Source organism: Mastigoproctus giganteus, chromosome 6 (genome assembly GCF_048544385.1).
Source record: "Mastigoproctus giganteus isolate SK-2022 chromosome 6, ASM4854438v1, whole genome shotgun sequence".
Classification (NCBI taxonomy): domain Eukaryota; kingdom Metazoa; phylum Arthropoda; class Arachnida; order Uropygi; family Thelyphonidae; genus Mastigoproctus; species Mastigoproctus giganteus.
In genome coordinates, this window is record NC_143580.1 from 46,628,278 (window position 1) to 46,654,221 (window position 25,944).

Genomic DNA, 25,944 nt, shown 5'->3' on the forward strand with positions numbered 1-25,944 from the left:
CTGCTTTTGTGCACCTAATTATTTCAATCTATATCTCAACTGCATTACAGTTACCTACACCTTTTTATTACTATTATTAACGCTTTCCTTTTCCTACTAATTTTCATAAAATAAGGGTAAAATGCAATACAAATAGTTAAAGAACTGCCCAAACTTTTCTGCACAGATCAAGACAGTGATTATTTTATCATTATTATTAGCCATATGGCGCAAGGAAGCCTGAGGCTTATGCTGCACCAGTCAAAAAAAATTCCCAAGTTACCCTGAGAGAGAGAACAAGAGTCAGAAATAGAAGGAATCACCAAGAAAGAGAAGAGTGATGATATCCAGTTCAGGACCTGGGTGTGACAAGTCCATACTCACTAGATGTGAGACCCTGGTACCAAAACTGTTGATGAGCAGAATGTGCAACATGGGGTGACTTGTAAAGTTCATTTATTAGTTCATTGATGATGTCTGGAAGAATGAGTAATCCAAATATCAGGGACTGCCTTTACATATAATAATTATAAAAATTAATATATATATATATATAACCAATATAATTATTATACACACACACACACACACACACACACACATATATATATATATATATATATACATACATACATACACACACACACACACACACACACACACATTAACCAATATAATTATATTTTTATGTTATTTAACACCATATTTTTAACCAATTTTTAAAAAAAACTCTTTGGAATCTGAAATTTATTAAAACTCATCAGCTGAGAAGCTTTTTTTATTAAATTTTAATAATAAAGTGCTGCCTAATTTAAGATCAAAAAGTTACAGGACTGAACTTTTATTAAACAAATATAATTATTATAGATAATTACACATTTCTTCCATTATATATATATATATATATATATATATATACAGTAAACCCCCGCTATTCACGGGGGTTACGTTCCTGAGAAATGCCGCGAATACCGAAAACTGAGTTATGGCTCCCATAGTAATAAAGGGGTTCCGTTCCAAAGTATGAAATATATAAGAAAAATTAGTCTAAAATTTTGTCTATGTATGTATTATATGTACCTTCATAATATGACTATGTACATAGACAGTACATAGTGAAATGCAAGCATATGGCATCGAAATGAAAATAAGAAAAGTTTAATATTAAATGTAATATTTATTAGAAATTTCAAACAAATCTTTCAAACCAGCGCCTTTGCTAACTAAAATAACTTATCCGCCAGTGCTATTACCAGTTTCGCTTAAGTGTTGATAAAGGAGTTTTGCTTTTTCATGAATGATGAGTGAACTTAACGGAATTTTATTTTGAGTTCGATCTTCTATCCACAGATTTAAAGCTTTTCCATTTTTTCTAATTTAACATCACGAGTTACAGAGCAAATTTTTGAAGCAATTAGCGCGTTTTCACGGACACTACGGCGGATTTTTTCTTCCGATTTCTTGATTGATCGTACCGTTGACTCATTGATTTTATAATGTTTTGCCACTGAGAAGACACTTTCACCATTAGAAATTTTGTCTAATAACTCAATTTTATTCGCTAATATCATCACCTTCTTTGATTATTTCACATTCACATTTCCCTTGTTATTTGTAGCCATATTTTTGTACGGGTTAGAAAAAATTTGTCCAAATAAAGTCACTTCCTTCCGTTAACACACTCGAAAAAGTCTGTTTTACACTGCAAAATGGTAGATTTATCAATTTTAAAAGCATATAAATTAAAAACAAACGACGAAACCTTCCATGGCAAGTGCATAACACATACCGAACAAGGATTAGCGAGAAACATCCACGCTCGCGATTTTGTCACCCCTCTCCCTCCACCCACTGAGCGCTGTTTTGACCGGGAAAGATAATTTTAGCCACGCCCATGTTTTTTTATGGCGGAAAATGTTCACGGCGCTTTAAAATTCACATTTTTTTAGGTTTCATTTTATGTTAAATCAGCGACCGCGAATAGCGGGGGTTTACTGTATGTATGTGTGTATATATATATATATATATATATATATATAAAAGCATCCATAAAATTACTGAGTTTAGGTTGTAAAGATGTAAAATTATAGTTAAAGTGTAATATATAGAACACCCAATTAATGCCATCAAACGATCGAACATTACATCGGACGTTATGTATATACTAAATAGATACGTTATAGTGTAAAGTTAATATCTTTAAAGTTTGAAAATCCATATAGCCATAGTCCTGCCATATCTCCAGTATACATGAAAACCAAAATATAAATCATATTAAGTAAATTAATAAAATAATAAAATAATAAGCCCAAAACAGGAAAATTATTTTGCAAGGAACTTTGTCGAGGGCTAAACCCTTACAAAATAACCAACCCATGCTAGACTGAGCCATCGGTTTCTGTTATCATCTGCCTGTATACTAAAGCCAAAATAATATAATAGTGGAAATGTGGAATAATTTAGTATAACATTAACGTAAGATTTGAGACAAATGTAAGTCTAGAATGCCAAAACAACAAGTGTCGTACCGTAATACATAACAACAATTTATAAATGATACAGGCTGGATGATATTTAGCCCGACCGATCGCTACCACATTATAAGCACAACTGAGTAATTATTAAAATTTTTGCTGAACACAATTTAGCATAAAATTTTGCAGAAAATAGCTAATAAAGCTAACCGAAGGAGAACGGAAAAATGTATAGTAGAGCAATAGTACCTCACTCCCCCTCGAATTACTCTAATAGTTCGCGAGGTATGAAAAATAAGGCAAGAGGAAAGCTAAAAGCAAAAAGAAAGAAAAGGTCAATTTATCGATAGTACATCGGATATTAACCGGGAGCGTAACTTCCCGACCCTAAAAGTAGGGATCCTGGTTAGGTAGTAAAGGCCTGTAAAAATATATCAATCGAATAAAAAGAAAAAGAAGAAAAAGAAAAAGGAAAAAACGGAATGGCTAATTCCTAATAAAGTTTACTTTAAGTAGGACATAAATAATGTCAGATAAAGTCAAATTGTCAGTAATGCTAAGAGAACGAAAGACGGAACCTGTCAGATAAGGTCGAATTGTCAGTAATGCTTAGAGAACAAAAGAGGGGACATGGTAAAAACCCCGTAAGGAATCTACCAAGCATACTTTACCGTAGCCCAAGGCGGGAAAAACAAAACGCCTGCAGCAACCTCACTAGACTTATATAACTACAAAGCGTCATGCGCCACCTAAGATTTGTCAAGAATTAGCCGGTGTTTTTTGGATGAACAAAAGCATAATAGCGCCCTCTATAATAGAGCAAACAAAACCAATAATACTCAGATGTAGAAGAGAAATCCTAGTATAATATAGAATTCATTCCTACTGTAAAGAACCCATATAGGTACCACTTTTCTAAGGCGTAAGCTATATATAGCGAGTTCAAAACAGCAGTCCCTAGTATGTACATGTATATACAAAGGCTAATTAGTACACCACTCGCTATATCTATACCCTATATTAAAAAACAATAATGATTACATTAAGACCACGGCAATATCCAAAATGTATATAACAGTTTAATAAACTGCCTGCCTAATATTTTCGATAATTTCCAACTGGTTTAAATTATCGTGGTACTTTTTTAGTGCTATGGATAAAGCAGTACTCATATGTTTCAAAATGAAATTATATGGGAAACCGTTATCCAATAATTTATGCTTAAGATCGATAAGCGCATATATAACATCACTTTTATTATTACAAATATATACTCTTCTGATAGTTTGTGTCACTATAATGTTTTTAAGTATACGTACAGAGATATTAGTACCCCAACGGGTTAAGTCTATAGTTTTGAAATTGAATTCTTTGCGTTTGTCAAATAGCTTGGTAGATAGTGTATTATTATTAATCTGAATATCTATGTCCAGATATGCTACTTTAAAAGGGTCACCGTTGTTAGTGACTTCTAGAACCAACTCCTGCGGGTAGTGTTTAACCGCTTCTGTAAGAAAGCTAGTATTGTTGAACACAATTAGGTCATCAATATATCTGAACATATGGATATCTTTAACAAAGTTGTTTTCAAAATGATGCAGATATAAGTTGGCGATGAGACACGAGCTACTCGCCCCCATGGCAATGCCAGCATGCTGTATGAAAATATTACTACCATTATAAATATAGCTGTTGGAAATACAAAGATTAATCAAGTTATCCCAATAATTACGTTGGCAGGGTAAAATTTGGCTATATTCTGTAAAATAATTATTTAACACCAATTTTAGACTATCATGTGGGATGCTAGTAAATAAATTTTTGAAATCATATGTATTTATATGTTTGATGCTATTCATATTGTTCTTTATAAAGGTTAAAATAGGTCTATTGTTATTAATAATTCTGGAGGAATCTATAGCCTTGAAAATCATGCTGAGCAATTCAACTAGCTTACTATGTGGGACTTTTGAGTAGCTATTTCTACAAGATGTAATAAATCTGAAACTAATAGGCGATTTGTGAAACTTGGGAATACCATACAAATACGGAAAATTAGTATTATAGTTACTAATTTTTAACCTTTTTTGTATAGCCAGTAGCTTTTTGGTAATAGTACCAAGGTTACAGTTAGATTTAGTATATGTAGCACTGCTATGTAGTTCATTGTATAATAGTGTGGCATAGAATTTTTTGCAGATGAAACTGTAATTATTAGCGGCCTTATCTATAGTTGTTATGATAAATATATCCTGTAACTCCTTTAAATGTCGTTTGATTAACTGCATATTATATCTTTTGCTATCTCTAATGGTATGATGCTTCCTATGTAAAAGCATACTAAATATATGTTGTTTAAAATCGCTATTAGTAAGAACTAGCCAATTATAGAAGGCCTCTAGTGGTAAATTAAACTTATAGGCCAATTTAAGGCAAAAATGCATAAGGTCAGAATGTATTAGTTTGGTTATAAGATTAGCATTAAGGCTAGTGTTAGGTCTGTATTTAAAACCGTAGGAAAGAACAGATCTCAATTCCTGGTGAGGAACCAGGTTAAGATTACCAGTAATTACATGCCCATGATGTAAGTCAACGAAATCATGGTATTGTGGTAAGTGGCAGTAGCAAATAGCATCCTGGTAGACATTATCTAAGTTGCAGGCTAGCTGCTTATAATTACAAGCAGTAAGCCCAAAAGGTTTATTGTAACTAAACCTAGTTACTATATTCCTATTACTGAGTGGAAAACTGCTAACATGTTTATTTAATATCTCCTTTAACGGTAAGTAGTCAAATATAATGTTACTGAATTTAATATTGATATAGATGTTATGGATAACAGGTTTATTACATAGACGATATTTAAAAATATCCCTAAGTAAGTGGTCAAGATGCTGGTTACGATGTGAATATGTCTGGTTAATTTTTTCTAAGGCTTTTAACTTGCTATGCTTGAGGCCGAATAAGATATCATGTATGAGTTTAATATTTATAACATTTTTATCCCAAGTATCCAGCATGTCGGTAAATTTTCCTAAAGTATGCTTAGTGCGCATTTGAATGCCAGTACCAGTATTGTTAAAAACTTTGTTTCTCATCTTACTACGTGGCAATTTAGGCTGGGATCTATTAGCCATATGAAAAAGTTTATAAACACAAGTATCTAAACTACCAATATTATAATTACGTCCATTAAACAAACTATTGAGACCATAAGGGTACAGGGTTTTATATTTAAGAATATTGCAGTTTTCACGTTGTAATCTAATGCTGTGTCTATGTTCAATATCTAATATAGTAATAGAAATATTATCGAAACTATGTGTTTGGAAGTGCTGCAGTTCAATGTCATTTTTATTAACAAAATTATTAATATGGGATCTGTGCCCATTAATTCTAATATGTAATTCACCTCCTGTTTGTCCAATATACTTAGCCATACACGTATTACATGTAATTAGGTAAATAGCTCCCCTAGAATGGCAGAAAACCGGATCATAGGTATTATGGGAGACATGTTTAATGTTCATGGCCGGGCAAGTTTGACATCTCATATTGTTGCATTTGTTGAATTTTAAGTATAGCTCCGATGCAAAAGTCCTCGTGTCCAAATGTAAGTTATTGTCTATAGTATCATTAACCGGGCGGTTACTTGGTAAGCCTAATACATTAGATGCAACATGGCTATTTTGGTTACTTATCGGATCACTCATAGCCATAGTAGAATCCGCGGTACAGTTTAGCCTACGCGACCGACGTAGTATCTTATGATTATTCAAAGTGTAGTAACTCATGATAGTATTATAAGGTAAAAATAACTAAAAAATGGGGGAAATACAGTTAACCATCGACTATATATCTTACCAAACTCACAGAGTATGATAACTAGCATAATAGTATCCTTATACTTTAATATAGCGAAAACAAAAATATTGATATAAAAAGATGTAGAAATTTAATGTAATTAGATAACGATAACGATAAGGAGAATCCTTGCAGACCAGTCAATACAAAGGCAAACTCCTAATTAATAAAGCATCCATAAAATTACTGAGTTTAGGTTGTAAAGATGTAAAATTATAGTTAAAGTGTAATATATAGAACACCCAATTAATGCCATCAAACGATCGAACATTACATCGGACGTTATGTATATACTAAATAGATACGTTATAGTGTAAAGTTAATATCTTTAAAGTTTGAAAATCCATATAGCCATAGTCCTGCCATATCTCCAGTATACATGAAAACCAAAATATAAATCATATTAAGTAAATTAATAAAATAATAAAATAATAAGCCCAAAACAGGAAAATTATTTTGCAAGGAACTTTGTCGAGGGCTAAACCCTTACAAAATAACCAACCCATGCTAGACTGAGCCATCGGTTTCTGTTATCATCTGCCTGTATACTAAAGCCAAAATAATATAATAGTGGAAATGTGGAATAATTTAGTATAACATTAACGTAAGATTTGAGACAAATGTAAGTCTAGAATGCCAAAACAACAAGTGTCGTACCGTAATACATAACAACAATTTATAAATGATACAGGCTGGATGATATTTAGCCCGACCGATCGCTACCACATTATAAGCACAACTGAGTAATTATTAAAATTTTTGCTGAACACAATTTAGCATAAAATTTTGCAGAAAATAGCTAATAAAGCTAACCGAAGGAGAACGGAAAAATGTATAGTAGAGCAATAGTACCTCACTCCCCCTCGAATTACTCTAATAGTTCGCGAGGTATGAAAAATAAGGCAAGAGGAAAGCTAAAAGCAAAAAGAAAGAAAAGGTCAATTTATCGATAGTACATCGGATATTAACCGGGAGCGTAACTTCCCGACCCTAAAAGTAGGGATCCTGGTTAGGTAGTAAAGGCCTGTAAAAATATATCAATCGAATAAAAAGAAAAAGAAGAAAAAGAAAAAGGAAAAAACGGAATGGCTAATTCCTAATAAAGTTTACTTTAAGTAGGACATAAATAATGTCAGATAAAGTCAAATTGTCAGTAATGCTAAGAGAACGAAAGACGGAACCTGTCAGATAAGGTCGAATTGTCAGTAATGCTTAGAGAACAAAAGAGGGGACATGGTAAAAACCCCGTAAGGAATCTACCAAGCATACTTTACCGTAGCCCAAGGCGGGAAAAACAAAACGCCTGCAGCAACCTCACTAGACTTATATAACTACAAAGCGTCATGCGCCACCTAAGATTTGTCAAGAATTAGCCGGTGTTTTTTGGATGAACAAAAGCATAATAGCGCCCTCTATAATAGAGAAAACAAAACCAATAATACTCAGATGTAGAAGAGAAATCCTAGTATAATATAGAATTCATTCCTACTGTAAAGAACCCATATAGGTACCACTTTTCTAAGGCGTAAGCTATATATAGCGAGTTCAAAACAGCAGTCCCTAGTATGTACATGTATATACAAAGGCTAATTAGTACACCACTCGCTATATCTATACCCTATATTAAAAAACAATAATGATTACATTAAGACCACGGCAATATCCAAAATGTATATAACAGTTTAATAAACTGCCTGCCTAATATTTTCGATAATTTCCAACTGGTTTAAATTATCGTGGTACTTTTTTAGTGCTATGGATAAAGCAGTACTCATATGTTTCAAAATGAAATTATATGGGAAACCGTTATCCAATAATTTATGCTTAAGATCGATAAGCGCATATATAACATCACTTTTATTATTACAAATATATACTCTTCTGATAGTTTGTGTCACTATAATGTTTTTAAGTATACGTACAGAGATATTAGTACCCCAACGGGTTAAGTCTATAGTTTTGAAATTGAATTCTTTGCGTTTGTCAAATAGCTTGGTAGATAGTGTATTATTATTAATCTGAATATCTATGTCCAGATATGCTACTTTAAAAGGGTCACCGTTGTTAGTGACTTCTAGAACCAACTCCTGCGGGTAGTGTTTAACCGCTTCTGTAAGAAAGCTAGTATTGTTGAACACAATTAGGTCATCAATATATCTGAACATATGGATATCTTTAACAAAGTTGTTTTCAAAATGATGCAGATATAAGTTGGCGATGAGACACGAGCTACTCGCCCCCATGGCAATGCCAGCATGCTGTATGAAAATATTACTACCATTATAAATATAGCTGTTGGAAATACAAAGATTAATCAAGTTATCCCAATAATTACGTTGGCAGGGTAAAATTTGGCTATATTCTGTAAAATAATTATTTAACACCAATTTTAGACTATCATGTGGGATGCTAGTAAATAAATTTTTGAAATCATATGTATTTATATGTTTGATGCTATTCATATTGTTCTTTATAAAGGTTAAAATAGGTCTATTGTTATTAATAATTCTGGAGGAATCTATAGCCTTGAAAATCATGCTGAGCAATTCAACTAGCTTACTATGTGGGACTTTTGAGTAGCTATTTCTACAAGATGTAATAAATCTGAAACTAATAGGCGATTTGTGAAACTTGGGAATACCATACAAATACGGAAAATTAGTATTATAGTTACTAATTTTTAACCTTTTTTGTATAGCCAGTAGCTTTTTGGTAATAGTACCAAGGTTACAGTTAGATTTAGTATATGTAGCACTGCTATGTAGTTCATTGTATAATAGTGTGGCATAGAATTTTTTGCAGATGAAACTGTAATTATTAGCGGCCTTATCTATAGTTGTTATGATAAATATATCCTGTAACTCCTTTAAATGTCGTTTGATTAACTGCATATTATATCTTTTGCTATCTCTAATGGTATGATGCTTCCTATGTAAAAGCATACTAAATATATGTTGTTTAAAATCGCTATTAGTAAGAACTAGCCAATTATAGAAGGCCTCTAGTGGTAAATTAAACTTATAGGCCAATTTAAGGCAAAAATGCATAAGGTCAGAATGTATTAGTTTGGTTATAAGATTAGCATTAAGGCTAGTGTTAGGTCTGTATTTAAAACCGTAGGAAAGAACAGATCTCAATTCCTGGTGAGGAACCAGGTTAAGATTACCAGTAATTACATGCCCATGATGTAAGTCAACGAAATCATGGTATTGTGGTAAGTGGCAGTAGCAAATAGCATCCTGGTAGACATTATCTAAGTTGCAGGCTAGCTGCTTATAATTACAAGCAGTAAGCCCAAAAGGTTTATTGTAACTAAACCTAGTTACTATATTCCTATTACTGAGTGGAAAACTGCTAACATGTTTATTTAATATCTCCTTTAACGGTAAGTAGTCAAATATAATGTTACTGAATTTAATATTGATATAGATGTTATGGATAACAGGTTTATTACATAGACGATATTTAAAAATATCCCTAAGTAAGTGGTCAAGATGCTGGTTACGATGTGAATATGTCTGGTTAATTTTTTCTAAGGCTTTTAACTTGCTATGCTTGAGGCCGAATAAGATATCATGTATGAGTTTAATATTTATAACATTTTTATCCCAAGTATCCAGCATGTCGGTAAATTTTCCTAAAGTATGCTTAGTGCGCATTTGAATGCCAGTACCAGTATTGTTAAAAACTTTGTTTCTCATCTTACTACGTGGCAATTTAGGCTGGGATCTATTAGCCATATGAAAAAGTTTATAAACACAAGTATCTAAACTACCAATATTATAATTACGTCCATTAAACAAACTATTGAGACCATAAGGGTACAGGGTTTTATATTTAAGAATATTGCAGTTTTCACGTTGTAATCTAATGCTGTGTCTATGTTCAATATCTAATATAGTAATAGAAATATTATCGAAACTATGTGTTTGGAAGTGCTGCAGTTCAATGTCATTTTTATTAACAAAATTATTAATATGGGATCTGTGCCCATTAATTCTAATATGTAATTCACCTCCTGTTTGTCCAATATACTTAGCCATACACGTATTACATGTAATTAGGTAAATAGCTCCCCTAGAATGGCAGAAAACCGGATCATAGGTATTATGGGAGACATGTTTAATGTTCATGGCCGGGCAAGTTTGACATCTCATATTGTTGCATTTGTTGAATTTTAAGTATAGCTCCGATGCAAAAGTCCTCGTGTCCAAATGTAAGTTATTGTCTATAGTATCATTAACCGGGCGGTTACTTGGTAAGCCTAATACTTTAGATGCAACATGGCTATTTTGGTTACTTATCGGATCACTCATAGCCTTAGTAGAATCCGCGGTACAGTTTAGCCTACGCGACCGACGTAGTATCTTATGATTATTCAAAGTGTAGTAACTCATGATAGTATTATAAGGTAAAAATAACTAAAAAATGGGGGAAATACAGTTAACCATCGACTATATATCTTACCAAACTCACAGAGTATGATAACTAGCATAATAGTATCCTTATACTTTAATATAGCGAAAACAAAAATATTGATATAAAAAGATGTAGAAATTTAATGTAATTAGATAACGATAACGATAAGGAGAATCCTTGCAGACCAGTCAATACAAAGGCAAACTCCTAATTAATAAAGCATCCATAAAATTACTGAGTTTAGGTTGTAAAGATGTAAAATTATAGTTAAAGTGTAATATATAGAACACCCAATTAATGCCATCAAACGATCGAACATTACATCGGACGTTATGTATATACTAAATAGATACGTTATAGTGTAAAGTTAATATCTTTAAAGTTTGAAAATCCATATAGCCATAGTCCTGCCATATCTCCAGTATACATGAAAACCAAAATATAAATCATATTAAGTAAATTAATAAAATAATAAAATAATAAGCCCAAAACAGGAAAATTATTTTGCAAGGAACTTTGTCGAGGGCTAAACCCTTACAAAATAACCAACCCATGCTAGACTGAGCCATCGGTTTCTGTTATCATCTGCCTGTATACTAAAGCCAAAATAATATAATAGTGGAAATGTGGAATAATTTAGTATAACATTAACGTAAGATTTGAGACAAATGTAAGTCTAGAATGCCAAAACAACAAGTGTCGTACCGTAATACATAACAACAATTTATAAATGATACAGGCTGGATGATATTTAGCCCGACCGATCGCTACCACATTATAAGCACAACTGAGTAATTATTAAAATTTTTGCTGAACACAATTTAGCATAAAATTTTGCAGAAAATAGCTAATAAAGCTAACCGAAGGAGAACGGAAAAATGTATAGTAGAGCAATAGTACCTCACTCCCCCTCGAATTACTCTAATAGTTCGCGAGGTATGAAAAATAAGGCAAGAGGAAAGCTAAAAGCAAAAAGAAAGAAAAGGTCAATTTATCGATAGTACATCGGATATTAACCGGGAGCGTAACTTCCCGACCCTAAAAGTAGGGATCCTGGTTAGGTAGTAAAGGCCTGTAAAAATATATCAATCGAATAAAAAGAAAAAGAAGAAAAAGAAAAAGGAAAAAACGGAATGGCTAATTCCTAATAAAGTTTACTTTAAGTAGGACATAAATAATGTCAGATAAAGTCAAATTGTCAGTAATGCTAAGAGAACGAAAGACGGAACCTGTCAGATAAGGTCGAATTGTCAGTAATGCTTAGAGAACAAAAGAGGGGACATGGTAAAAACCCCGTAAGGAATCTACCAAGCATACTTTACCGTAGCCCAAGGCGGGAAAAACAAAACGCCTGCAGCAACCTCACTAGACTTATATAACTACAAAGCGTCATGCGCCACCTAAGATTTGTCAAGAATTAGCCGGTGTTTTTTGGATGAACAAAAGCATAATAGCGCCCTCTATAATAGAGAAAACAAAACCAATAATACTCAGATGTAGAAGAGAAATCCTAGTATAATATAGAATTCATTCCTACTGTAAAGAACCCATATAGGTACCACTTTTCTAAGGCGTAAGCTATATATAGCGAGTTCAAAACAGCAGTCCCTAGTATGTACATGTATATACAAAGGCTAATTAGTACACCACTCGCTATATCTATACCCTATATTAAAAAACAATAATGATTACATTAAGACCACGGCAATATCCAAAATGTATATAACAGTTTAATAAACTGCCTGCCTAATATTTTCGATAATTTCCAACTGGTTTAAATTATCGTGGTACTTTTTTAGTGCTATGGATAAAGCAGTACTCATATGTTTCAAAATGAAATTATATGGGAAACTGTTATCCAATAATTTATGCTTAAGATCGATAAGCGCATATATAACATCACTTTTATTATTACAAATATATACTCTTCTGATAGTTTGTGTCACTATAATGTTTTTAAGTATACGTACAGAGATATTAGTACCCCAACGGGTTAAGTCTATAGTTTTGAAATTGAATTCTTTGCGTTTGTCAAATAGCTTGGTAGATAGTGTATTATTATTAATCTGAATATCTATGTCCAGATATGCTACTTTAAAAGGGTCACCGTTGTTAGTGACTTCTAGAACCAACTCCTGCGGGTAGTGTTTAACCGCTTCTGTAAGAAAGCTAGTATTGTTGAACACAATTAGGTCATCAATATATCTGAACATATGGATATCTTTAACAAAGTTGTTTTCAAAATGATGCAGATATAAGTTGGCGATGAGACACGAGCTACTCGCCCCCATGGCAATGCCAGCATGCTGTATGAAAATATTACTACCATTATAAATATAGCTGTTGGAAATACAAAGATTAATCAAGTTATCCCAATAATTACGTTGGCAGGGTAAAATTTGGCTATATTCTGTAAAATAATTATTTAACACCAATTTTAGACTATCATGTGGGATGCTAGTAAATAAATTTTTGAAATCATATGTATTTATATGTTTGATGCTATTCATATTGTTCTTTATAAAGGTTAAAATAGGTCTATTGTTATTAATAATTCTGGAGGAATCTATAGCCTTGAAGATCTGTTCTTTCCTACGGTTTTAAATACAGACCTAACACTAGCCTTAATGCTAATCTTATAACCAAACTAATACATTCTGACCTTATGCATTTTTGCCTTAAATTGGCCTATAAGTTTAATTTACCACTAGAGGCCTTCTATAATTGGCTAGTTCTTACTAATAGCGATTTTAAACAACATATATTTAGTATGCTTTTACATAGGAAGCATCATACCATTAGAGATAGCAAAAGATATAATATGCAGTTAATCAAACGACATTTAAAGGAGTTACAGGATATATTTATCATAACAACTATAGATAAGGCCGCTAATAATTACAGTTTCATCTGCAAAAAATTCTATGCCACACTATTATACAATGAACTACATAGCAGTGCTACATATACTAAATCTAACTGTAACCTTGGTACTATTACCAAAAAGCTACTGGCTATACAAAAAAGGTTAAAAATTAGTAACTATAATACTAATTTTCCGTATTTGTATGGTATTCCCAAGTTTCACAAATCGCCTATTAGTTTCAGATTTATTACATCTTGTAGAAATAGCTACTCAAAAGTCCCACATAGTAAGCTAGTTGAATTGCTCAGCATGATTTTCAAGGCTATAGATTCCTCCAGAATTATTAATAACAATAGACCTATTTTAACCTTTATAAAGAACAATATGAATAGCATCAAACATATAAATACATATGATTTCAAAAATTTATTTACTAGCATCCCACATGATAGTCTAAAATTGGTGTTAAATAATTATTTTACAGAATATAGCCAAATTTTACCCTGCCAACGTAATTATTGGGATAACTTGATTAATCTTTGTATTTCCAACAGCTATATTTATAATGGTAGTAATATTTTCATACAGCATGCTGGCATTGCCATGGGGGCGAGTAGCTCGTGTCTCATCGCCAACTTATATCTGCATCATTTTGAAAACAACTTTGTTAAAGATATCCATATGTTCAGATATATTGATGACCTAATTGTGTTCAACAATACTAGCTTTCTTACAGAAGCGGTTAAACACTACCCGCAGGAGTTGGTTCTAGAAGTCACTAACAACGGTGACCCTTTTAAAGTAGCATATCTGGACATAGATATTCAGATTAATAATAATACACTATCTACCAAGCTATTTGACAAACGCAAAGAATTCAATTTCAAAACTATAGACTTAACCCGTTGGGGTACTAATATCTCTGTACGTATACTTAAAAACATTATAGTGACACAAACTATCAGAAGAGTATATATTTGTAATAATAAAAGTGATGTTATATATGCGCTTATCGATCTTAAGCATAAATTATTGGATAACGGTTTCCCATATAATTTCATTTTGAAACATATGAGTACTGCTTTATCCATAGCACTAAAAAAGTACCACGATAATTTAAACCAGTTGGAAATTATCGAAAATATTAGGCAGGCAGTTTATTAAACTGTTATATACATTTTGGATATTGCCGTGGTCTTAATGTAATCATTATTGTTTTTTAATATAGGGTATAGATATAGCGAGTGGTGTACTAATTAGCCTTTGTATATACATGTACATACTAGGGACTGCTGTTTTGAACTCGCTATATATAGCTTACGCCTTAGAAAAGTGGTACCTATATGGGTTCTTTACAGTAGGAATGAATTCTATATTATACTAGGATTTCTCTTCTACATCTGAGTATTATTGGTTTTGTTTTCTCTATTATAGAGGGCGCTATTATGCTTTTGTTCATCCAAAAAACACCGGCTAATTCTTGACAAATCTTAGGTGGCGCATGACGCTTTGTAGTTATATAAGTCTAGTGAGGTTGCTGCAGGCGTTTTGTTTTTCCCGCCTTGGGCTACGGTAAAGTATGCTTGGTAGATTCCTTACGGGGTTTTTACCATGTCCCCTCTTTTGTTCTCTAAGCATTACTGACAATTCGACCTTATCTGACAGGTTCCGTCTTTCGTTCTCTTAGCATTACTGACAATTTGACTTTATCTGACATTATTTATGTCCTACTTAAAGTAAACTTTATTAGGAATTAGCCATTCCGTTTTTTCCTTTTTCTTTTTCTTCTTTTTCTTTTTATTCGATTGATATATTTTTACAGGCCTTTACTACCTAACCAGGATCCCTACTTTTAGGGTCGGGAAGTTACGCTCCCGGTTAATATCCGATGTACTATCGATAAATTGACCTTTTCTTTCTTTTTGCTTTTAGCTTTCCTCTTGCCTTATTTTTCATACCTCGCGAACTATTAGAGTAATTCGAGGGGGAGTGAGGTACTATTGCTCTACTATACATTTTTCCGTTCTCCTTCGGTTAGCTTTATTAGCTATTTTCTGCAAAATTTTATGCTAAATTGTGTTCAGCAAAAATTTTAATAATTACTCAGTTGTGCTTATAATGTGGTAGCGATCGGTCGGGCTAAATATCATCCAGCCTGTATCATTTATAAATTGTTGTTATGTATTACGGTACGACACTTGTTGTTTTGGCATTCTAGACTTACATTTGTCTCAAATCTTACGTTAATGTTATACTAAATTATTCCACATTTCCACTATTATATTATTTTGGCTTTAGTATACAGGCAGATGATAACAGAAACCGATGGCTCAGTCTAGCATGGGTTGGTTATTTTGTAAGGGTTTAGCCCTCGACAAAGTTCCTTGCAAAATAATTTTCCTGTTTTGGGCTTATTATTTTATTATTTTATTAATTTACTTAATATGATTTATATTTTGGTTTTCATGTATACTGGAGATATGGCAGGACTATGGCTATATGGATTTTCAAACTTTAAAGATATTAACTTTACACTATAACGTATCTATTTAGTATATACATAACGTCCGATGTAATGTTCGATCGTTTGATGGCATTAATTGGGTGTTCTATATATTACACTTTAACTATAATTTTACATCTTTACAACCTAAACTCAGTAATTTTATGGATGCTTTATTAATTAGGAGTTTGCCTTTGTATTGACTGGTCTGCAAGGATTCTCCTTATCGTTATCGTTATCTAATTACATTAAATTTCTACATCTTTTTATATCAATATTTTTGTTTTCGCTATATTAAAGTATAAGGATACTATTATGCTAGTTATCATACTCTGTGAGTTTGGTAAGATATATAGTCGATGGTTAACTGTATTTCCCCCATTTTTTAGTTATTTTTACCTTATAATACTATCATGAGTTACTACACTTTGAATAATCATAAGATACTACGTCGGTCGCGTAGGCTAAACTGTACCGCGGATTCTACTATGGCTATGAGTGATCCGATAAGTAACCAAAATAGCCATGTTGCATCTAATGTATTAGGCTTACCAAGTAACCGCCCGGTTAATGATACTATAGACAATAACTTACATTTGGACACGAGGACTTTTGCATCGGAGCTATACTTAAAATTCAACAAATGCAACAATATGAGATGTCAAACTTGCCCGGCCATGAACATTAAACATGTCTCCCATAATACCTATGATCCGGTTTTCTGCCATTCTAGGGGAGCTATTTACCTAATTACATGTAATACGTGTATGGCTAAGTATATTGGACAAACAGGAGGTGAATTACATATTAGAATTAATGGGCACAGATCCCATATTAATAATTTTGTTAATAAAAATGACATTGAACTGCAGCACTTCCAAACACATAGTTTCGATAATATTTCTATTACTATATTAGATATTGAACATAGACACAGCATTAGATTACAACGTGAAAACTGCAATATTCTTAAATATAAAACCCTGTACCCTTATGGTCTCAATAGTTTGTTTAATGGACGTAATTATAATATTGGTAGTTTAGATACTTGTGTTTATAAACTTTTTCATATGGCTAATAGATCCCAGCCTAAATTGCCACGTAGTAAGATGAGAAACAAAGTTTTTAACAATACTGGTACTGGCATTCAAATGCGCACTAAGCATACTTTAGGAAAATTTACCGACATGCTGGATACTTGGGATAAAAATGTTATAAATATTAAACTCATACATGATATCTTATTCGGCCTCAAGCATAGCAAGTTAAAAGCCTTAGAAAAAATTAACCAGACATATTCACATCGTAACCAGCATCTTGACCACTTACTTAGGGATATTTTTAAATATCGTCTATGTAATAAACCTGTTATCCATAACATCTATATCAATATTAAATTCAGTAACATTATATTTGACTACTTACCGTTAAAGGAGATATTAAATAAACATGTTAGCAGTTTTCCACTCAGTAATAGGAATATAGTAACTAGGTTTAGTTACAATAAACCTTTTGGGCTTACTGCTTGTAATTATAAGCAGCTAGCCTGCAACTTAGATAATGTCTACCAGGATGCTATTTGCTACTGCCACTTACCACAATACCATGATTTCGTTGACTTACATCATGGGCATGTAATTACTGGTAATCTTAACCTGGTTCCTCACCAGGAATTGAGATCTGTTCTTTCCTACGGTTTTAAATACAGACCTAACACTAGCCTTAATGCTAATCTTATAACCAAACTAATACATTCTGACCTTATGCATTTTTGCCTTAAATTGGCCTATAAGTTTAATTTACCACTAGAGGCCTTCTATAATTGGCTAGTTCTTACTAATAGCGATTTTAAACAACATATATTTAGTATGCTTTTACATAGGAAGCATCATACCATTAGAGATAGCAAAAGATATAATATGCAGTTAATCAAACGACATTTAAAGGAGTTACAGGATATATTTATCATAACAACTATAGATAAGGCCGCTAATAATTACAGTTTCATCTGCAAAAAATTCTATGCCACACTATTATACAATGAACTACATAGCAGTGCTACATATACTAAATCTAACTGTAACCTTGGTACTATTACCAAAAAGCTACTGGCTATACAAAAAAGGTTAAAAATTAGTAACTATAATACTAATTTTCCGTATTTGTATGGTATTCCCAAGTTTCACAAATCGCCTATTAGTTTCAGATTTATTACATCTTGTAGAAATAGCTACTCAAAAGTCCCACATAGTAAGCTAGTTGAATTGCTCAGCATGATTTTCAAGGCTATAGATTCCTCCAGAATTATTAATAACAATAGACCTATTTTAACCTTTATAAAGAACAATATGAATAGCATCAAACATATAAATACATATGATTTCAAAAATTTATTTACTAGCATCCCACATGATAGTCTAAAATTGGTGTTAAATAATTATTTTACAGAATATAGCCAAATTTTACCCTGCCAACGTAATTATTGGGATAACTTGATTAATCTTTGTATTTCCAACAGCTATATTTATAATGGTAGTAATATTTTCATACAGCATGCTGGCATTGCCATGGGGGCGAGTAGCTCGTGTCTCATCGCCAACTTATATCTGCATCATTTTGAAAACAACTTTGTTAAAGATATCCATATGTTCAGATATATTGATGACCTAATTGTGTTCAACAATACTAGCTTTCTTACAGAAGCGGTTAAACACTACCCGCAGGAGTTGGTTCTAGAAGTCACTAACAACGGTGACCCTTTTAAAGTAGCATATCTGGACATAGATATTCAGATTAATAATAATACACTATCTACCAAGCTATTTGACAAACGCAAAGAATTCAATTTCAAAACTATAGACTTAACCCGTTGGGGTACTAATATCTCTGTACGTATACTTAAAAACATTATAGTGACACAAACTATCAGAAGAGTATATATTTGTAATAATAAAAGTGATGTTATATATGCGCTTATCGATCTTAAGCATAAATTATTGGATAACGGTTTCCCATATAATTTCATTTTGAAACATATGAGTACTGCTTTATCCATAGCACTAAAAAAGTACCACGATAATTTAAACCAGTTGGAAATTATCGAAAATATTAGGCAGGCAGTTTATTAAACTGTTATATACATTTTGGATATTGCCGTGGTCTTAATGTAATCATTATTGTTTTTTAATATAGGGTATAGATATAGCGAGTGGTGTACTAATTAGCCTTTGTATATACATGTACATACTAGGGACTGCTGTTTTGAACTCGCTATATATAGCTTACGCCTTAGAAAAGTGGTACCTATATGGGTTCTTTACAGTAGGAATGAATTCTATATTATACTAGGATTTCTCTTCTACATCTGAGTATTATTGGTTTTGTTTTCTCTATTATAGAGGGCGCTATTATGCTTTTGTTCATCCAAAAAACACCGGCTAATTCTTGACAAATCTTAGGTGGCGCATGACGCTTTGTAGTTATATAAGTCTAGTGAGGTTGCTGCAGGCGTTTTGTTTTTCCCGCCTTGGGCTACGGTAAAGTATGCTTGGTAGATTCCTTACGGGGTTTTTACCATGTCCCCTCTTTTGTTCTCTAAGCATTACTGACAATTCGACCTTATCTGACAGGTTCCGTCTTTCGTTCTCTTAGCATTACTGACAATTTGACTTTATCTGACATTATTTATGTCCTACTTAAACTTTATTAGGAATTAGCCATTCCGTTTTTTCCTTTTTCTTTTTCTTCTTTTTCTTTTTATTCGATTGATATATTTTTACAGGCCTTTACTACCTAACCAGGATCCCTACTTTTAGGGTCGGGAAGTTACGCTCCCGGTTAATATCCGATGTACTATCGATAAATTGACATTTTCTTTCTTTTTGCTTTTAGCTTTCCTCTTGCCTTATTTTTCATACCTCGCGAACTATTAGAGTAATTCGAGGGGGAGTGAGGTACTATTGCTCTACTATACATTTTTCCGTTCTCCTTCGGTTAGCTTTATTAGCTATTTTCTGCAAAATTTTATGCTAAATTGTGTTCAGCAAAAATTTTAATAATTACTCAGTTGTGCTTATAATGTGGTAGCGATCGGTCGGGCTAAATATCATCCAGCCTGTATCATTTATAAATTGTTGTTATGTATTACGGTACGACACTTGTTGTTTTGGCATTCTAGACTTACATTTGTCTCAAATCTTACGTTAATGTTATACTAAATTATTCCACATTTCCACTATTATATTATTTTGGCTTTAGTATACAGGCAGATGATAACAGAAACCGATGGCTCAGTCTAGCATGGGTTGGTTATTTTGTAAGGGTTTAGCCCTCGACAAAGTTCCTTGCAAAATAATTTTCCTGTTTTGGGCTTATTATTTTATTATTTTATTAATTTACTTAATATGATTTATATTTTGGTTTTCATGTATACTGGAGATATGGCAGGACTATGGCTATATGGATTTTCAAACTTTAAAGATATTAACTTTACACTATAACGTATCTATTTAGTATATATATATATATATATATATTAAAAAAAAAAAAAAAAAAAAAGAAGCAGCAGCTTCTAAAACTCTTTAAGATTTCCTGATTGTGGAACTTTTGTAGAAATAAGAACCCTAACTATATTACAGAACTAGATTCAGCAGATTAATGCAAAAATTATATACTTGGCAAGGTGTGATTATGTTACCTGAACCCCAAGATATCCTAATTATCAGATTAAGACTGGATTTGGAAGTTGTTGGCGCATCGCCTTCTGTGGCCATATTGCACCTCCCAAGGTTTTTGCAGTACTTTGATCCAAGCCCGAGGCGGGAATCGAACCCGCGACCTTTGGGTTGCCGGGCAGGTACTTTACCCACTCGGCTAGCCCGGTCGGCATCAGATTAAGATAAAATTATGAAAATAAAAAGAAAGTCACACTCACCCTCAGCAGCATGAATGCATAACAATTCCTTGCTAAAGGAGACACTCTCACCAAAAGAAAAGTACCACTTCCACAATAAATGAAGTAGGATAACGACAAGAAACCACAAGCACACTTCTTCAAAGAACAGCAATGCTTGTGAATTTCAGACAAGATCATATTTCAATTGTTGATTACTCTCCAGCAAAGTGTCAGCAGATGCTTCTATACAATCTGATTACAGAATGAAAAGTAATGAACAAGTTAAGCTTGAAAACATAATTCTTTTGGAGGGTGCAGTCTCTAGGAGAAGTCAAAGGAGCTTTCCTAATCTTATGGCACACTAAGATGCTGAGACACATAGTTTGGAAATGACAGCAGCCTCTGAAACATTCATTTGTACCATATATATGGTAATGTGGATATGTTGCTGCTTCTCTGTAGATGCTCACATTTCCAACTAAAGTTTACATTTTTTTCCAAGATGTATTTCGGACTTGCTTTCATAAAGCTTTGAAGATTAATATGTTTGGTCATATCAAATTAAGATGTAACCTGGGAGGATAGTCAAAGTTTTGTGCGTGTATGTATGTATACATATTTTGTCCCATCACCTTGTCCTTATCCTTTTTCTTATTGTATTGTCAACCTTATCATTGTTTTTACATTATAAAATTTGAAAATGAAGCTTAGTCCATTTTTTCTTATATTTTATTGGTACAGTCAGTTTTCCCCTAATTCCCTATTTACTATGGAAGCTTAGTTTTTCCAACTGTGGTTTAGTCAAATGTAACTTTTCAGGAATTTCAGGAATTTATTCCCTGTGGTTGGTGCATGATTACTGTTCTTAGACAATTCTTAATCACAGGTCAACTTACTGCTCAGGAAAGGCTTTCTATGATTAACCCTTAACTGAGTGCAAAAAAATTTCTCATAAACCAAGGTGACCAGTGAAGGTTAAAGAACTGGACCAATTATTAGAAATAATGGAAAAAAAGAATGGTTTTTTTATGTAAAATTAATAAGTTTTTGAATATGCCTTGCAATAATTTTTTCCTCCTTAAAAAAAAAAAAAATTCCTTAGGATCTCTTAGATCCCCCCCACCACAACTTGTACACAGTTAAAAAAATATTATTAAAAATCTGTTGTAAGAAAATTTACAGCATAACTATACTTACTTTCATTAGTATGTCAGTATGCATATTATCTCCAGCTTCTTCCATCCCCAAAGCATTCATTAGTGTTGTATACCTAAATATTAACAGCTTAATGTTAATTCCCTACAATCAAAGAATTTCACTTTATATATATATATATATATATATATATATATATATCTCATTTATTTCTAAAACTTCAAGTTTTATCATATACAATATAATGTTTCATAATATTTAATTCTTTACTGATATAATTATGTTAATTGTTGATTAATAGAACTAATTAACACAGTTGCTAATATCAAATACCAATAGAAAATTTTCTGTGATTTTCATGATGTTGGTAAATTGCTTGACTGTTGTTAGAGAGAAATAGATGGGGAATGCTCTGTGGGATTCATTACTCTCTAATCCTTCTGCATGTTATCCCAACTTAGAACTGAATTTGAATGAGAAAATTCAAAAAGTAAAAACTGAAGAGGAATGTATGTTTGTACAGAGAGCTTCTTTCTGAACATGTGTGAGCTCTGTGAAGAGAGTTCCTTATGAAATTTAGTTTTGTAAAAATGAAACCTTTGTACATAATTTCTTCTCATTTTGACTGGATTGTCAAACAACAGAGTGAATTTATTGTCAAAAATTAAATCTGAATTTTTTTTTAAATTCATTAAAAATTTGGTTACTTTTTTGATGCAATAATATTTTCTATATTATTTATGTATCATTTGATTCAATTTCATCAACTTCTGGATCTAAATCACTCAATTTTGGTTGATAATTCGTAAATCCAAATCAGATAATAGATGCTAACATGTGTGATTTTCTTCTCCAATTTTAAAAGCTATTCTTTGTACCATATATTTTATAAATTTTGCCTAGTTTATTTTTTCTAACTGAATTGCTGTCCTTATTAAATTTACAAACAGTAGTGGGTTGATGATGATGATGTAATAAAGACAGCAATTCAATCACTGAAGAAGTGGTACAGGAAGTACTATGAAACATCTGAGAATAATCTGTAGTCCTTTAAGAAATTGAAGACATTACACTCTACACAGATTGAAGGGATTACTTTTTTTCACTATTCTCCATTTTGATTTACCTGTACATCATGCCACTAAAAGAAGTTAAATATAGAAATGCCTTGATAAGGATGAAGCCCAAAAGGAATCACATCATAGTTTTGTGAAGGGAAAGTATTAATTGCTAAACCTAGTTAATTACTATTAAGTCAAAACATTTAGATGCTGAAAGCAATTTCAATATTGTATATCTAGATTTTAGTAAAACTTTTGATCTGGTTTCCCATGAGAGGATACTGTATAAACTGAAACATGCTGAGATTATTGGGAAGATCCTCAAGTGGATCAAGGGCTGCCTAAGTGAAAGGAAACACAGGGTGGTAATTGATGGGAATGTTTTCAGAGTAGACTAGTGTAGAAAGGTTCAGTGTTGGGGCACTTGATTCTGATTTTCCTCAATGACATTGATGGATATAAACAGTGAAAGCTATCAGTGTTGCTGATTTAAAGACAGGTAGATAGGTAGAATGGTTAACAATTGGGACAAGGCTGTGCTGCTTCAGAATGAGTGAGATCAGTCATACATGGTTTGAAACAAGTTTATTCCTGCTAAATATGGATTTTTACATTTAAAAAAAAGAAATCCAAATGTGACATACAGACTAAGGAACATAGAATTAAAGGTGATTCAAGATGAGAAAGATTTGGGAATTATGATACCAGCAGAGGCGAAGCTTTCTTTGCAGTGTAAGCAGGCTGCTAGAAAAGCTCAGGGTGCATTATAATCTACTCGTCTGAGATAGTCTCCTTGGTAACATGCCAAAAATATTGCATTTGTGTAGTAGGATTTAAATCTTGTACATTATAGCACAAGACAGAATATCACAGTGATATTCTATGTCTGTTGTTATTCTATGCAAGTGGTTATACACAAGTGATTAGCATTCTAAAATCATACAAATGGATTATCAGAAGGGGAAAAAAAAAAAAAAAAAAAAGAGGAAATCTGTACATAGTCAACCAAAGTAAGAAAACTGCATTCATTGTTACTGAACATTTTGATAAAGAAGCATTAAATGATAAGCTAAGTATACCAGTCAAGCGAGCAAAGCATGCTGGTGTAGCAACAAGATTTTCAAAATAATTCATTATAATGATTCAAAATAAAGCAAAATGTAAATGTTCTCCAAGTTTTTTTTTTTTTTTATCACCCCAGAAATGGTGCAAAAAAAACTCTTATACAAGTTATTCTCTGGACCAATTTGAATGCAGTCACAAGGCAAACAATTCAGGATTTTTATATTTATAACAAAAAGAAAAGCACAAACTATACCTAAATTACTCCTAGTATAAAAACAGAAATAAATTTTATTGGCAAAGAGAAACTTTAAGAAAATTTCTCCCTGAGATAGGATTCTGTTGGACAAAATTTCAAAAAAGGAAAAGTTTTAAAGGAAAGAAATGACATAATAATACTTAAGAGAACAAAGTATTTAAGGAAATAAAATGAAAACAAATAATGTTTACATCGGCAAAACCTGAACAGTAATTTGACATACAGAAAATGTTGACAAGCTGAAATATAACTAATCGTTTTATGTGTGGAGAAAGGAGGGAAGGATTTATTCCTGATTCTTATTTCATCTATAAAGCAAATGCTATTAAGTGAGATTATCACAGCCAAATGAACCCATTTATTTTTGGAAAATGGGTGACCAAGAAACTTATACCTTATCTATAATAATTAATAATATTATTCTGTTCAGCATGAATTGTTGAGGAGGATTCTATCCTGCAGTGGGTTGATAATGGCTGCACTTTACCTTTACCTTTTTATTATTCTGTTCAGTCAAACAAACCTCCAGAATTATCAAACAGAAAACAAGAAATAATGGACTGGTTGTCTAGGAACAATACACCCACAATGATCATTAAAAAAAAGTTGAGTATTTAGATTTGGTCAGACAAAATACTCCTCCAAATATGGTTGCATAGAGATATTGTCTAGTTTTGAAATTCGCTGCAACATTAATGCAATTGAATATGTTTGGGCAGAGTTAAAAAAATGTATCTAAAATTTTAACATTAGTAGTTTTTATTTTCGTATTTATTTAAATATTATTTACTGCTAGTGTACAGTGAATGAAAATGATGTTTGAAGTGTTTACTAAAATTTGCATTTTTAAACAATAGTTTTTATTAAGAAATAAGGTTTTTCTTTCTTAAAACAAAATTTTTTAATTCCCAAAAGTTTTATTTCTTATCTTTAAATTCAAGTACAGTCAAAGGCTTTTGCCACAACAGAGGGAAGGTACCCATTTCATTCTTCCTGTCAGTACTGATCCATCTAAGCTTTTCATGATAAACCTATACAATGAACTTCCCTATTTCAGAAAATGGAAAGAGCTGATTTGATTCTCATGTGGGTGAGCTATATCAAATAATCAATAGGACATTTACCAGTAAGGAAAAGGATGTTATCATTCCTCTTTATAAAACAATGGTGAAACCTTACTTGGAATACTGTATTCAGATCTAGAGACCTCACCTAAAGTGGGTACAAAGAAAGGGAACTAGAATGGGGTTGGGAGTGCTAAGGCTAGCCCTACAAGGAATGCCTTTAGAAGAATGTTGACTATAATCTACTCATCTGGTAAAGTGTTTAAAGCCTTTAAAGGAATAAGCAGAATTAATGAGGGAGCTATTTTCAAGTTGGTAGTTAGTGGTATCAAAAATAAGGAAAC

The 25,944-nt window shown here is 32.3% G+C and overlaps 1 protein-coding gene across 1 annotated transcript in view; it reads right to left on the reverse strand.

Moving 5' to 3' along the window:
* The window catches only part of LOC150084221 (coiled-coil domain-containing protein 39-like), a 197,112-nt gene that overhangs the window by 41,357 nt on the left and 129,811 nt on the right, over positions 1-25,944 (reverse strand). Inside the window, exon 17 of the mRNA XM_090376158.1 lies at positions 22,197-22,269. Within this exon, the coding sequence (XP_090232284.1) occupies positions 22,197-22,269 (73 nt within the window). The remainder of the gene's footprint in view (positions 1-22,196; positions 22,270-25,944) is intronic.